Here is a 15,951-nt window from a genome sequence, read left to right as displayed (position 1 = left end):
ACAAAAACACCTGAAAGATGCATGGGGGGAGGTGTGGGGACAAAACAACACCCCAGAGTCTTAAGACTTTATGTATAAAATCCTAGCATTGTGTCAGCATTAGTACACCTTCACGGTATTTCTAGTGAACTGACAAAGGAGATCTAGTGAAGTATTCCGGAAATTTTCAAAATTTTTCATAAACATCATTTTTTTTATTTTGAATGTATTACAAGAGGACCAATTTGAAGTATTGTAGACACACGCCTTGAGTTCTGTGTAATTAGTATAAGCTCATCTATTACTTGGTTTTGAGAGCGAGCTCAAGTTGTATGAATTCTCTTTATTTTTTCATTCAGTTTAAAGCTGCATTAACTGCCGAAGTGTTACATGGTTATATTTTATTGATTGGGGCAACTTTTTATGCCAATGGTTAGTTCCTTCAATCTAATCTAAGTCTGGAGTGCTGCCAAGAAAGGTAAGCTGTGTGCCCTTCAGACTTGACTCACCCCATCCAACACAATTCTGCACCATAACACAATTAACTGGGCTGGGAAGCTGACTTGGGTTTAAATTAACTCTAGTTGTTTTTTAAAGCTCATTTTGGTCTGGATGATTTCCCAGTTCAGCTCACTGTCAATAGCAACACAGGTGATAGCACATGAGCGTAGGTCTGGCAGAAGAGTAGAAACAAGCAGCTGGATAAGAGGAAGGCTGGGGCTATCACTTCAAGTACTTCATGGGACTGCTCATGGAGGTACAATGTTGCTGTGCCTCTCCTGCATTAATTCCATCTGAGATCCCGTCTGTTTACAGTCTGAATTTCAGATTTGGGCCTACTTCTGTCAGGCACACGCGCAGTGATGTTGTGATTAACTCATCCCACAAAAGGAGAAAAAAAAAAAGAGTTTCCAAAGAGGGAAAATAATGTATTTCACACAATTTCCTAATCTTTATCATTATAACTTTAACCAGGTGTCTGTAGATGGTGTTGGCAAGATTCTCAATTGCCAATAACTAGTCTGTTTTCTGGAAATTAGTATTTTACTGCCGTTGTGGTAGTCCAGCTTCCATGCAAAATGAAACAAAAAAGTCAGGACACAGTCCTTTACATGCATCTTTTTCTACCAGAGTAATGCTTCTGTAAGATGGCAAAATTCTAGAATAGTGACACGTGCTACCACATTTACTACTGTCTTGTAGCAGTGCTGGGTGGAGGAGGGTTGTATATCATTTTTACCACAACCAGTGATATTCAGGACGTGCAAGGCAATTTCGGAAAGCAAAGCTTATATGCTGTCGGTGAAAGTCTTCTTTCAATAGCTGTAGTACCCTCCAGGAATCACCAAATGTCTCATAGCAAAACGGCATTTTCATTTCAGGACTCCATTTCAATATTCTCGCTTATTTCAGTTCCACGTTTTCATCCTTAAAAATAGTCATTTGCTAGTAACATTTTTTTCTCTGTAGTCAGATGAGAAACTTGTTGATCTTCAGCATGTTTGTTATTAAGGAAGAGTTTGTTTAAGAACCAAGAGCCCTTACTGACCCTCTTTTGAGGACTAAACCATAAATTGCTATGGCTTTGCTGCCACTGTCAAGTTAGGAAGGGGAGGCTGACTTTGTAAAACAGTCCAATAAATTGTGTCCTAGTACACTGTGTTAGGAAACACCCCAACCTTAATTCTATTAGACTGCCTTTGAAAAAATGAAATGTGAAATGTTCTGTTCAAGTCAGCTACTTAAAGATCTTGCTATAGGCTGCTCTGCGTTTGCATCTTTCATTCACTGAATCATTGGGAAGTTCAAAAGATAGCAACCTTGCAGTCTTTTGAATTTGTCTTTGGCTGTTCTTCTTAAGCTATTCCTGTGATCAGAAAGTTTTTAAATTAGAAAAAAATAAAAAAGGTGTTTGTGTGTTACTTGCTGTACCAAAAGGGATAGCCAGATAGATCTGTAGAATTCCTCGCTCTTCTTAAGCGTGCACTACAGACAAAAATATAACAGAAGGAACAGAACGTGCATGGGAACTCTGTAGTCTTTTAAATCTTCATGGCTGAAGTTTAAATGGATTAAGACAAGCTTCTTCTGTTTGTCAGTACTCAAAGCTTACAGGAAAATTCTGGCCTTGCTGAGAAATGTGGATTTCGTTGGCCCTCACTGAAAAGGGACCTGGAAGTCATTCCAAGGAAGTTTGTTGGTTTAGCTAAGGAACCAAAAGCCTGAGATGGGTGCACTGAAAGCTGATCCATTCATCTTCTATTAAAACTAATAATAATCAGAAGTTGTGGTCTTCACTTTTGAATACATACATACTTTTAAAAAAATCCACTTTTTTTTTAAAAAAGTAATTATGGCTTAATTAGGATTGCATGATTTTATAGAAGGGGGAGTACAGTATTCAGTCTTCATCACAGAGAAGTTGTGGCAAGGGCAGTTTTGAGTACTTTAGGTTTACAAGCATGCAGAAAAATGAGTAGAGCTATATAGAGAGAACAGCATGGAAGTAGTAATGAACTTGCATTATGTAGAGGACCAGAAATAATTCTGTAATTTGGGGGGGCGATTCTGTAGGGGTGGGGTGGGGTGTGATCTTGCCTGACGGCTTAAAGTAATGGTGAGAATTATCTGTACATATGCAAACATTATGCTGCCAGCACTGATAGAGCCTTCATCTGTCATGGCTCTGCGTTAATTTATCTGCTTTAAAACTGTATACAAATACCTTGGCAATGCAAATTCAGACTACATCGGATATATTAATAGTTTGCCATGGATGGAAGAAAGAGGCCCTACTCCTAGTCATTTCTCCTGCCACTTTCCTTAAAGTGACTTCAAGGCTCCTTGGACTTGCAGGTTTCCCTGTAGAATGTGCTACGTCAGCAAAAGATAACCTGTCAAAAAGTGGTCAGTTTTCTGTTGAGTTAGTGAATACAGTTGGCTAAGTTAAAGGACTTAACTGACACAAATGAGAGGTGAAACTTGGAGAATTTGAAGTAGCTAGAGCAGGTGAGAGAGAGGAGGAAAAGTTAGGTCTCTTATTGGCTTCTATTTGGTGGTAGAGAGATTGGTTTAATTTTTGACAAAACCATAAACAGAAGTTCCAGGGGTAAATACAGCAGTGACACAAATGTGGAGTAATTAGATGCTGAATACAGTTTGCGTGCTACTACACAAAAATTGCAATTTGTGTAGCTTTGGCCTCTTCTAGTTGCTCTTTGCAGTTTAGCTTTGAGAAATAAAGTTACTTGTTTCATAAGGATGTAAAGAAATTCCTGGTAGCAAAATCGATTTGGAAAAAGATGCATCTGAAGCTAAAGGATAGACTCATTCAGCTCTATCCATTCATTAGATGTTTTTAGTCTTCAGTCTTTTATCTTTTCAAGTCATAAATTGTAGTTGCTTCGTTGAATCAGTCATTCAGCTGTCGGTCTGCTACTTAACTGCACAAACATGCATGCGTATATATGTGTACATATATATATATATTCTTGTTCTACATATAGTATGATTTTACATGTTTTTGTGAAGTCTGCAACCTGTGCCAGTAATTGCCATGTAGTTCATTAAGCGGGTTATCTCCACAGCGCATTCAGATGCCCACAAACTGCTCAGGGGGAGTTTCCTGAAACAAGTTTTTTAATGTTATTTTTATTGGTGTTTCTCAGCCTCCTGTTCTTCCAAAGCAACTTTGTTAGAAATGTCTGAGGGGAGTATTAATGTGTTAGTGGAAACGATAATCGATGGTGTCAAAAAAGTGCTGTTTGGTGCTTGTAGATAGTATTGAGTATTAATGACTTTCTGGGGTCTTTTTTGTTTGTTTTTCTTCTTTTTAGATTCAACAATTGGAGGTGCTGCTGCTTCAAATTATGCAAATTCCACTTGGGGTCCTGGAGCCTCCTCCAACAGCGGCACCAACGCCAACCCAACTCACATCTGGGACAAGGTGATTGTAGACGGGTCTGACATGGAAGAGTGGCCTTGTATTGCCAGCAAAGATGCTGAGTCTTCTTCCGAAAACACCACCGATAACAACAGTGCCTCGAACCCTGGCTTGGAGAAGAACGCTCTGCCAGGAAGCACCACTAGTAACAAAGGAAAAGGAAGCCAGTGCCAGTCTGGAAGCGCTGGAAACGAATGTAATCTTGGGGCCTGGAAATCTGATCCCAAGGCTAAATCTGTTCAATCTTCCAACCCTGCTGCCGAGAGTAACAATGGACTAAGTAATTGGAGGAACTTGACTGGACAAGATAGAATTGGTCCTGGTTCTGGCTTCAGCAACTTTAACCCAAATAGCAACCCATCTGCTTGGCCGGCACTGGTTCAGGAGGGCAGTTCTAGGAAAGGGACTTTGGAATCTGATAGTGGTAGCTCCAATGCACAGATTAGCACAGTAGGTCAGACCTCTAGGGAACAGCAGTCAAAGATGGAAAATGCGGGTGTTAACTTTGTCTCTGGCAGAGAACAGGCTCAAATTCATAACACTGATGGACCAAAAAATGGAAACACTAACTCCTTGAACTTAAGTTCACCAAACCCTATGGAGAATAAGGGAATGCCCTTTGAAATGGGCTTGGGGAACCCTTCCAGGAGCACTGACACCCCTTCACAAAGCACTGGAGAAAGAAAGACTGGGAGTGTTGGATCTTGGGGTACAGCTAGGGGGTCTTCTGGAACTGACACAGTCTCTGGACAGAGCAATTCTGGAAACCATGGGAACAATGGAAAGGATAGGGAGGACTCCTGGAAAGGAGCTTCTGTTCAAAAACCTAATGGGTCAAGAAGTGATTCTTGGGATAACAATAACCGGTCTACGGGTGGCGGGTCATGGAACTTTGGCCCTCAGCATGCAAATGAAAGCAAATGGGGTGAAGGGAACAAATTAACATCTGGGGTCTCTCAGGGAGAATGGAAACAGCTGTCTGGGTCTGATGAACTGAAGATTGGAGAATGGAGTGGTCCAAACCAACCAAATTCTAGCACTGGAGCATGGGACAATCAAAAAGGCCACCCTCTTCCTGAAAACCAAGGCAATTCCCAGGCTCCCTGTTGGGGAAGATCTTCCAGCTCTGCAGGAAGTGAGGTTGGAGGTCAAAGCACTGGAAGCAACCACAAAGCAGGAAGTAGTGACAGTCACAATTCTGGACGCCGATCATACAGGCCTACACATCCCGATTGCCAGGCAGTCTTGCAGACTTTGCTGAGCAGGACTGATTTGGACCCCCGAGTGCTTTCAAACACTGGCTGGGGCCAAACTCAAATTAAGCAAGATACCGTGTGGGATATTGAAGAGATGCCACGGCCCGAGGGGAAGTCTGATAAAGGAACTGAGGGGTGGGAGAGCTCTGCCACACAGACAAAGAACTCAGGGGGCTGGGGCGATGTACCCAGCCAAAGCAATCAAATCAAGTCTGGATGGGGTGAGCTCTCAACCCCAACAGAGTGGAAGGATCCCAAAAATACTGGAGGATGGAATGACTATAAGAACCCCAATTCTTCTAATTGGGGAGGGGGAAGACCAGAAGAAAAATCGTCATCTTCTTGGAATGAAAGCTCTAGTAAGGATCAGGGGTGGGGTGGACGGCAACCTAATCAAGGATGGTCTTCTGGAAAGAACGGTTGGGGAGAGGAAGTTGACCAAACAAAAAACAGCAACTGGGAAAGTGCAGGAAACAAGCCAGTGTCTGGTTGGGGTGAAGGTGGGCAAAACGAGATTGGAACTTGGGGTAACGGTGCAAATACAGGCTCTGCTTCAAAGGGTGGATGGGATGATTGTAAAAGAAATTCAACATGGAACGAGACGGGTCGACAGCCCAACTCCTGGAACAAGCAGCAGCAGCAGCACCAGCAGCAGCAGCAGGAGACTTCTGGTTCCTGGGGTCCATCACCACAAACTCCGAGTAACGGGCGACCTCCAAACCCAAACTGGAACAGTGGACCGCAACCAGCTGCCCCCAAAGATGAGGAGCCTAGTGGCTGGGAAGAACCTTCTCCACAGTCAATCAGTCGGAAAATGGATATTGATGATGGCACTTCAGCATGGGGAGATCCTAGCAGTTACAACTACAAGAATGTGAACCTGTGGGACAAGAACTCGCAAGGAGGACAAGCCCCACGGGAACAGAGCCTGCCTACTCCAATGACTGGCAAATCACAAGCATCAGGTTTGTTCCTTTCTTCAGTCAAGTCCTATATATGAACGTAACCTTTATGCACACGTAGCCTCCAATAACAGTTTTTATTTGATAAAGAAAACAAATTGAATACTTGATTCTGTATTTGAAGTGTCTTTTGAATCAGTCAGTCCTCTGCTGCTTCTGCCTCAGTAACTCTGATCTGAATATTGGTCAGCTTCCCAGGAAAAGAAAATCTGTTAGCTGACAAATATTCTGAGACAGGCTGAATTCTCACAAAGCTTTTATATAATTACTACAGAAATAAGGAAAAATCCCATACTCAGTCAAAATTCTGTGCTTTGATACAGTTACATACCTTGCCATTGGGTGAGCCTGTGATTTAGTTCCTTAGCTCGATTCGGCTCTGCTGTTTGATAATACTTAGCAAAATACTTTGTTCTTTGAAATAAGGACAAAAACCCACAAATATAAATAGCTTGGAAATAAATTAAGGTGTTACTGTTAGATAATCCTTTCTCTGACTCGGACATGCTTTAAGGAATACTATTTCATTTTGATAAGTGTTTCAGGTATGTTCTTACTCTTTCTCCAGTATATGAAAGCCCCAAATCATAGAATGGTTTGGGTTGGAAAGGACCTTAAAGATCATCTACTTCCAACCCCCCTGCCATAGTCTGGTGCCTTTGGTTAGTTACAAGTTCACCAGATAGAATAGCACTAGATGTGGGTTCATGTTTAACCTGAGAAGAGGTCAGCATGTTCTCTCTTTTCATCCCTAGAGGTCAGAGCCCACTGTTTGATGGGAACGGTTGTCAATTCTGTTTCACCCGCACTATTGAGACCCTAAAGTCCTCAACAAAAGGAATAAAGCAGTAGATTGACCTGGTGCTGCACTGCAGTAAATAGTTGATTGTCTAAACAGTCTGTAATGAAAACTCTTTCTCCTTTATGCAGTCTGGAGCAAAAGCACTCCACCTGCTCCAGATAATGGTACGTCCGCCTGGGGTGAGCCAAATGAAACCAGTCCCGGGTGGGGTGAAGTAGATGATACAGGAGCATCGACAACAGGCTGGGGGAATGCACCTTCCAACGCCCCGAATGCCATGAAATCTAGTGAGTATAGGCCAGATACCAGTTTCTTTGCGATGGTCCTGGAGATTTTTAGTATTTGGCTTTTTGGTAATAGGTCAACCGTGGAGGAATTGTTATCTGAGGCCTAGAAGCTACGCTGAATGTCGTGTAAGATTTTGATGGATGAGTGGTTAAGTGCTTACAAATAATTGGAACCTTGCCTTTTTAAGGTAGTGGAGGCTTTTTTAATACTGAGTTGTTAAACAGACTGCTCTGATTTGTGCAAGTGTTGAAACACAAGAGCATCTGAGTGAGGAAATGGTCCTTTTTCTTGCATCTGTTCTTCTGTGGCTGCATACCCATTACTTAAGGTATGAACTTGTTACACGGTGAATCACCTTTCCTGACCACATCAGGAAAAGGAACACACAGTTTATAGAAAGGTTTCACAGTAGAGGTGTGTAACGTGCCTTTGAATGGACCTTTTTGCTGTATGAGTGGAAAACTCACTTAAGAACTGAAGTTAGTCTTGTGGTTGAACCTAAACGTCTGAGTGTTTTCTGCATAACCTTCTTAAAAGGTTACTTCCAAGTTAGAGTTTTACTGTATTGAGAGTTTCATTTGCATGGAAATTATTCCTGATGTAAGCTGTTTGTAGAACTTTATTTCACTGTTTTTAAGGGAAAAAAGAGCAAACAAAAGCAACTGCTTGACAATACAACATACCAATGTTATAGCTAAAGCCAATTAATTTTGGATAAGAAGTTTATGTTAGGAAATAGCGATAATACGTGACTGTTACTGAAGTCAAGTGATAATACCAACTGTAAAATTGTTTCCAGTTACAAGTTGCTCTTGCAAAGTGTGATCATTTGGAATGAAATGTTCTGTACAGATTGTATTCTGTTGTGTCATTCTCTCTTCCCCACAGCCCAATTAAATAATTCGGCCATTTATGAAACAAAACTGGAAAAATCCATTAATGTTTATAGCAATCTTTGTTGGGTGCCTGTAGCGCTGCTTATGCCTGCCAGACAAACTTGGCACTTCTCAGGACGCTATTTTTTTTTTTTCTAGATGGGTATCTTCCTTCCTCTGTAAAAAGCTACATAAAAATAGCCAAAATAAGAGGCTCTGAGACTCTAATGATCCATTGAAAGTCCCATGGATTTGTTAATACTTGAGATAATCTTTAAAGACTACAAATGGTCACTTGCTTGTCCTTAATGGTCTGCGTATGTGACATGAGCTAAGCTATAGCATATCTGTTCTGCTTTGTACGTAAGCTGTTTCCAGCTCTGGAGGAGCAGAATATAGGGAGTTTCCCTGTTATTGCTGTTTGAGGTTGCGGTGCAGTAGGACACCAGTTTTGAGAGCTGGGATCCTCATTCTCCAGTGTGACTGCTCTCAACTCTTTTCTGATTGGCACCCATTCAGAATAAAGGAGGAAGCTACATTGCTAAGGAGCGATACTTAACGTATTGGGTATGCTGGAAGAAGAAATTGGGGCAAAGCCTGCAAAGTTGTGTTTTATGGTTGAAAGTAGAGAGAGGAAATAAAGACTAGCACTGGCTGGAAAAGAAAATGAGAGCTTGGAGCCAAAGAAGGAAGTGGGAAATGAGGTGAGACAAAATTGAATAAGCAGAAAAAGTTCTGAAAAGATTGTTACCTGTGTGAGGAGGAGGTAGGACAGGTGAGAATCACGCAACCAAACAAAAAAATTCAGAGCCTGGAATGAGAGACTGTCAGGAATGGGCATGTTCTTGGTAGAGTGTATGGACTAGAAAAATTAGCTTGAAGTAAAGAAGTCTGAGGTGGAATAAAAATTGCCAAGCTTGGGAGAGCGAGCACTCAGTTGTACTTTGCATAGAATATTCTGTTCTTAACTTTGGAGAGGGAAGGTCAAGATGGGAATTGTGCCATTACTGCTGGTGAAAGCCATTGGCATAATATCCCATTCCTCTGCAATGCTGGCAAACACAGATGCAAATTAGCACTGTCATTATTCATAATACTGTCAATTCCATTGATAGGAGTCCGTGCAGCTGCTATGAAGGTTTCAGCTCAACTAAAGTCATGTGAGTGTCCATATGGTACTGCCTTGTGGAATATATTTTAGTTTGTTGTTGTTTGTAAATTATGACAGACTTTATATAACAACTACAGGGGGTTGAGAAGTCATGTAGTCAAAAGTCTCTGCAAAGTTAATTTTCTGCATTGTATTACATATTTCTTGATGATTTTCAATTGAAAGGAGGTGGGTTTTGCACACGACATGAAATATTCAAAGCCCAAAATAGGTAGTGTTGTGGTTTTTTGTTGGTTTTGTTTTGTTTCTTTTTCCCCTGTGGCATCTTTACTGCTACTGTGTACCCAGTTATTACTTAGATGAGAGTGATTGGTATGATCCCCGTTTTGCATTTGGTGAATTGAGACATGAAGATTTTGAGAAAATGTATTTTGATTTTGAAATCCCTGTCTGGGCAACTAGGGATTGGGGTTTTTGTGTGTAGCTATCTTTGTGTAACTGCACAGGCCATATAAGTTCAATTGTGCAGTGGTATAGCTCCATCTGACCTAGTGTTGCATATTTGCAAACTTAAATAAATGTTAATGCCCACTTACTCCAAAATTTTTACTTAATTTTACCAGCATTGCATAGGAGTTCTCTGACAGAGCAGGAATAAATTTATCTTTTTCTGTAACACCGTTATTTTGTCCTTAGCTTGAAAGCTTCCATTGCCTACCTGTAGCTATTCGTGCCTCCTCACTCAACATATGGAGAAAATAAAGCAAGAGTTCTACCAACAAGTCATCTTTGCACCACTGTCCAGATTCATGGTCAAGTATCTCAGACCTGAGAGCTGCCAAAGCAGAAAATACTCTATGGTCATGTGGTTAAAACCAGGACCACAGTGCTATATTTAAACACTGCGGCTGGAAATTTAAAGCTTGTAGCCGTTCCTGTGTAAGTAGCATGATTAAAGGATCAAGACGTAGATTTCTGTGTTTGGAGCAGGATGTCTCCTATGCAGTCCTGAGTTCTGCTACACAAATGAATACACACTGAACAGCTACCTTTCCTGTGCAATAGCCGAACTGTTGATTATGGTGAAATTTAAATTAAGATAGCTCTTAAACTACAGTGAAATGCTGCTGTACTTACATTCAGCGTGATAAAGGTCTCCTTGATAGATTAAATACATTTCAGATTTCTACTGCATCCTCACTCCAGATTACCACACTCAAACCCCAGGAAGTTGGGTTAGTGAAGAGGAAGGTGATGGTGATGGAACTCATCTTTAAAGATGAGTGCTGGGGAAGAAATGCACAGAATGTGGAGTTCCAGTACGAAGGAGAGCAGTTGGACAGTGGGCAAGATGAGGATTTGGCTTCTTACTGGCTTGTCAGTAGAGGTTAAAATTGTAAGTTTCCTGACAGCTGATACTGGAGAGTAACAGAAAGAGAAGAAACAGGGAGGGACAGAAAGGCCTTAGTCTGAATTTATATGATGAATCATAGAATGGTTTGGATTGGAAGGAACCTTAAAAACCATCTGATTCCAACTCCCTGCTATGGGTAAGAACACCTACCATTAGACCAGGTTGCTCAAAACCCCATCCAGCCTGGCCTTAAAATGGTAGTAGCTTTCTGCTAATGGTATCTCTGTTTAAACACAACTGTAAAGACATTGTTGAGACCAGAAATTTAAGTAGAGTTTTTTGGACAGTAAATTAGTTTTAGTGTTACATATACTAGAGTGCAACGTCAGGTTATTTCCTTCAGATACTGCTTAGTTGTTACTCATTAAAGCTGTTTCTTTACTCTGTGAGAGTTCAGTGTGATGGAAATGTTAAGGTTTTGAAGGAAGAGAGAAAATCTTCCTCAAACCACCTGAACCAGAGTCCTCAGCACCCTTTGTGTTTTGTGTGCGTGTGTTCTTGGAGTCTTTCATTTACACTAGAAAATAACAGGTTGCCTTCTAAAGAAATCCAAATGCAGCTGTAGTTACTTAAAGGAAGAAGTCCCTTTGATTTTTTCTATAAGGATTTGATGTTGCTTTGAAATAATTGCAAAATATGACAGGCTAGCATGCCACCAGATCTCTTGGATTTTGGTTTCCGTACACAAGCTTTTACAGCTGTTAGTGTACTTTTTTTGGACTTCTTGCGGTTCTGACAATCTCAGCTAATCTTTCATTGTCAAATCACCTGCTGTGTGGCATCACGGACTTGCTTTTGAGCTTTCCTTTCTTCTCTGAAGGTTCTAAATCTATGCAAGATGGCTGGGGAGAGAGTGATGGGCCAGTGACAGGAACGCGTCACTCCAGCTGGGAAGAGGAGGAGGAGGGAGGAGTCTGGAACACAGCAGGCTCTCAGGGAAGCAGTTCCTCCCACAACTCAACAAGCTGGGGGCAAGGAGGAAAGAAAACACAAATGAAGGTAAAACACTTGAGTGATTCATAACTGCTGTGTTGTCTGAAAGCAGTATGACTGATATGTTAGAGCATTTCTAATAGTTCTTCCTTTAAAAGGTATTGCAGAATTCAGCTAGAAAGGTACCTGCTACAACAGCGTAAAGAACGTGAGGTTTCTGGATTTGTTGTAATGTGTTACACCTGTTGTGACTAATAAATCTGCCAGTAGGTGTCAAATTCTTTCAGTATGTAGGCTGCATAGCCTAAACGAATTACTAAATGAAACCGAGCAATACGTATCCCAGGGCTATTGCTCTTCTCTTGTTGATGCATCTTTGTGTTAGGCTGCCGCTGTTCTCCTTGCACAGCCTGCTGAACTTCGGATTCCACAGCCCCTTTGGCACATGCACCTGGCTTCTACTGAGTGTTGGGTTTGGGTCTGACTTTTATGTTTATTACTGCTGACTTTTGGTCTCAAGCAGGAGCTTGGCTACGGTCTGGAATGAAATGCTCTCTAAAGCTTGTACATGTTAAAGTTCTCCAGTACAATGATGTTTGATATTATATTAATATTAGAAGACTGTGCTTTGTCTACTTTTGATAGCTGTGCAGGGCAGACTGAAAAGGTGAGTGCAGAGCAGTTTCCAAGGACGTGGAAATACTCTTACAGCATGGTGTGGAGTTCTGCTTTTGCAAAAACGATCCTCATGAGCTTTTTCTTCACTTAAAAGTCTTCCATTTTAACTACCAAACCAATTGTCCTTTTTTTTTAAATCAATATCTTTTCTGATCTGTATTCAGTTTTGGTTTTGATCGCCTGCAAACTGCAGTAAGGCCAGATTGAGAGCCAGGTCTGCACAGTGCCCATGTGATAGCAACCGTATCAAAGGGAAGAAGGCCAAGGAGAGACCTCTATGTAATGAATTAAATAATCTATTAAACTGTAGCAGGAGAGAAAAACAGCATTCACAAAGCTTTCCAGGTTCTAAGTGGAACCAAAGGTGTGATAAGCATTCTACACAGCAAGCATTCATCTACTTTGGTATACCTGAAAATTAACAATTCTATGGAGGAAAAAAGAAGTATTTTGTTAAATGTTTCCAACCATGCAAAAAGTTAAAGCAATTCATTAGGAGATGAATTTCTGTGACACCAGGATTTTCATTCAACACTTGTGCCTCCCAGGGATAAAACAATTTCAGAAATCAAAAGATGCTTAAAAATGTTTCCTTTTTTCTTTTTAGTGCTCATTAAAAGGAGGAAATAACGATTCATGGATGAACCCTATATCCAAACAGTTTTCAAATATGGGCTTGCTAGTAAGTGAATTATTTTAAATATAAATTCCAACTTTTTTTTATTTTTTTTAAATAAGTGAAAATATTTATTTTACAGTGTGTAACTACATATTTATCTGCAATTACTTTGTAGGCATGTTGTTCATAATACCTGTAATAGCTGGATATTTAGCACTTCCTTGCTAGTCAGAATGGTTTCTCAACAAGAAAAAGAAACAACTAACTCTTGCCTTCATGACAGCTGTAATTCTACAATTGCAGTTTCCTTGCAAGTAATCGGTGGGCTTTTTTATAACATGCTGTTTAGAGCAGTCAAGGTAAAGGCCTCAGCTCATGACTGTATTGTCAGATACCTGTAATTTGTCCAAGGCTCTTCAGGTTTCTGAATCTTAGTCACCTGTCAGAAAAGGAGAGTTACAGCCCTGTGTCTTGGTTATGTTTATTTAAAGACTGCAGCAAGGTCTTTTTTGGAACAAAAAGAGCTCAGTATTAAATGGTACTTAGGAATGGATTGGAAATGTGAATACATAAATGGGATATCATAAAGAGAAAAGACAGATCTGCAAAGTAGTACCATAAAAATACTGGCATATAAAAATGTTTAACAATTTCTGACAGCAGTTTGTCAAACATTTTATAGAACATTGCACCAACTGTAATCCTGTGATGCAGGAACAGTATGTAATGCAGGCCAGCAAAAGATACTGTAGAGGTTTTGTGACGATCCAAGGGCTGCACGGACTGTCACTGACATGGCTTGGATTAGTTTGGAAAGCCTGGTTCTGAGGCTCACATTCAGTCTGCTAGGCCACTGATGCTTCTGAAAACTATGGGAACACGGTGTCCTAGACTGCCAACTAGAGAGTAACTTGGCAGCGCATTTCAAGATTTGATGACCTGACAGGTCATGAGGATGAGCTATCATTTTGGCCGCTATTTCAGTATTTCATCCCTTGACCACTGGAACATGAGGACAGAGGTTCATTTCACAGAGCAGCTGTCTATCCATCTTTCTCTGTCTGTAGCATGTGTTCATGTGTCTGGTTTCATTTCAGTAAACTTGCCACACACAGGGTTGTGGGGTTAGGGTGAGGTGTGTCCAGGGTGATGCGAGGAATTTTTATATTCAATTTTAGTTTAAGATGGAACTCTAATTAGCGCAAACATGCTTCTCCTTAATTCCACCTTTAACCATCAATGACTACTTTCTGCAAAATTCCTCAGCATTTCACAGAAGTCGGAAATTAATCTTTTTTTTTCTTTCAGAGTCAAACTGAGGACATTCCAGGCAGTAAGATGGACTTGTCTGTAGGTGCGTATAATTTAATTTAAACGCATTTGAATATGAGATCATGCATAGTATTTTTACATAGATTGTATGCTGTGCTTTGAAAGATTTGATCCTTACTTTTTAGTCCTCCTCATGAAACAGGGACACAGTGATAGCATCTGGTATCTTGCTTCCAAGGTTTTTGAATAGTTCCACAGCTGATGCTGGAATGGAAGATGAGGATGTATACCTGTACAGAACACAGCTGCAGCGTGGGAAAGGGACATCCTATAGGACAGTTTTGATCCATGTAGTTCATATTTATTGATACTGTTTCAAAAAAGTGAGAGTTCTCCTTCCCTTTATCTCTTGGCAGTAGGACATCCTGATTAGCATAGTTCTCTGGAGGTGATGCAAGGTAAAAGGCTATCTGTTGCTGAGTCCTTCAGTTGCTTGCCTCAGGTTATTGTGAGTTGCTGCTGCTCAGTAGAACCAGATTTTTCACCCTCGATAACCTCACCACAAATGGGCTGTAGGGAAAACACTATCCTAAATAAGAGTAGCAATGCAATTTTCACATGTAACATGCTCTGATATAAGAACAGACTTTGTCTTGGACTGCCCCAAAAATTTGACCTTAAAGAATACTAAAGCTCTAACAAGATGTCATCTTTTCATCATCCCTTGCAATAGTTTAAGTCACAGCTAAGTTTTTTCCCATACATGAAACCCATCTTAAGTCAGTCTTCCTATGGAAGTAAAATAGGAAGAGAAGTTCTGTGTTCTTTCTGAATATATTAGTTGTCTGATAATGAATAAAGCAGTGGCCCACCTGGTTTTAGAATGATGTCTGTTCCAGCTACAGTTTCTCCAGACAGGCCAAGGAAAGTTCACAGACATTCATTGGAAGTTCAGGGAAAGCAAACCTGACAAATCTCACTCCTGAAGTTCTGCAGAGGGAATATGAAGGCTATTGGGCACTTGCTAACAGTGGCAATGTATTCATTGTGTTTACTGTGCTACAGGTCTAGAAGTGTTAGCCTCTTCATCCATCCATTCAAAAACAATGATTTCTCACGGTATCAGCATCAGCCCAGAGCAGCGTAAAGCTTGTCAAACCAACTGTTTTGATACAGAGAGGTCTTGGTATTCTCCACTGAACAGAATTATTTTTTTTAAGGCAGGCTTATTTTTATCTTTTGGAAGTTGTATAATTTGATAAGCTCCTGCAAACAGGGACATGGAGGGCCAGTCTAGCCACTTGAGCCACTCAAGATCTTCTGAGTGTACTTTTTGTGTAGTTGTGTAATCTGGACATTTTGACAGTTTATTTGGCATTTCAAAGGAGCATTTGTCAAGTTAGTGCAGGGAGGTGGGGATTCACAGTGCAGGTGTCTGGTTTGTTTGTGGCTTACTTTGTCTCAACAGACTTGTAGAAGAATTGAAATTATTGTTAAGTAACTTTTACTCAGTGAACAAATGAACATAGTTCAGTTGTGTGTGTGTGTCTAAGTGGCAATGGCAAGACATCTGATCTGCTGTCAACCCTCTTTGCACCAGTCTGTCAACAGGTTTAATAATTCCTCACCTGCAACTATTGAAGCATCACGTCTGCTTAAGGTAGCTGAGGTTTTCTCAGCCAAAAAAAATCTGTTATTTGGAACATCCTTTAATCTTGTTACTGAAGGTAGAATTGCAATAATCAAGGCTTAAGTCTTAAAATCAGCTTCAAATTTAGTATTCCGATGCAGTCTGAAGTGAAGTAAGGTTTCTCAGCTT

The 15,951-nt window shown here is 40.7% G+C and overlaps 1 protein-coding gene across 13 annotated transcripts in view; it reads left to right on the top strand.

The window, feature by feature from the left end:
• TNRC6B (trinucleotide repeat containing adaptor 6B) overlaps positions 1 to 15,951 on the top strand; it is a 117,528-nt gene that overhangs the window by 81,055 nt on the left and 20,522 nt on the right. For 8 of the 13 annotated variants that reach the window (XM_035338776.1, XM_035338745.1, XM_035338767.1 and 5 more), the window contains 6 exons: positions 3,816 to 6,143; positions 7,071 to 7,229; positions 9,221 to 9,265; positions 11,451 to 11,629; positions 12,849 to 12,923; positions 14,169 to 14,214. In XM_035338776.1, coding sequence (XP_035194667.1) covers positions 3,816 to 6,143; positions 7,071 to 7,229; positions 9,221 to 9,265; positions 11,451 to 11,629; positions 12,849 to 12,923; positions 14,169 to 14,214 — 2,832 coding nt within the window. The remainder of the gene's footprint in view (positions 1 to 3,815; positions 6,144 to 7,070; positions 7,230 to 9,220; positions 9,266 to 11,450; positions 11,630 to 12,848; positions 12,924 to 14,168; positions 14,215 to 15,951) is intronic. The other 5 variants (XM_035338817.1, XM_035338752.1, XM_035338717.1 and 2 more) reach the window with 2 other exon arrangements.

The sequence above is a fragment of the Oxyura jamaicensis genome, chromosome 1, assembly GCF_011077185.1.
Source record: "Oxyura jamaicensis isolate SHBP4307 breed ruddy duck chromosome 1, BPBGC_Ojam_1.0, whole genome shotgun sequence".
Classification (NCBI taxonomy): Eukaryota; Metazoa; Chordata; class Aves; order Anseriformes; family Anatidae; genus Oxyura; species Oxyura jamaicensis.
Note: the sequence above shows the minus strand (reverse complement) of the source record. Positions and strands in the feature narration are given on the sequence as shown.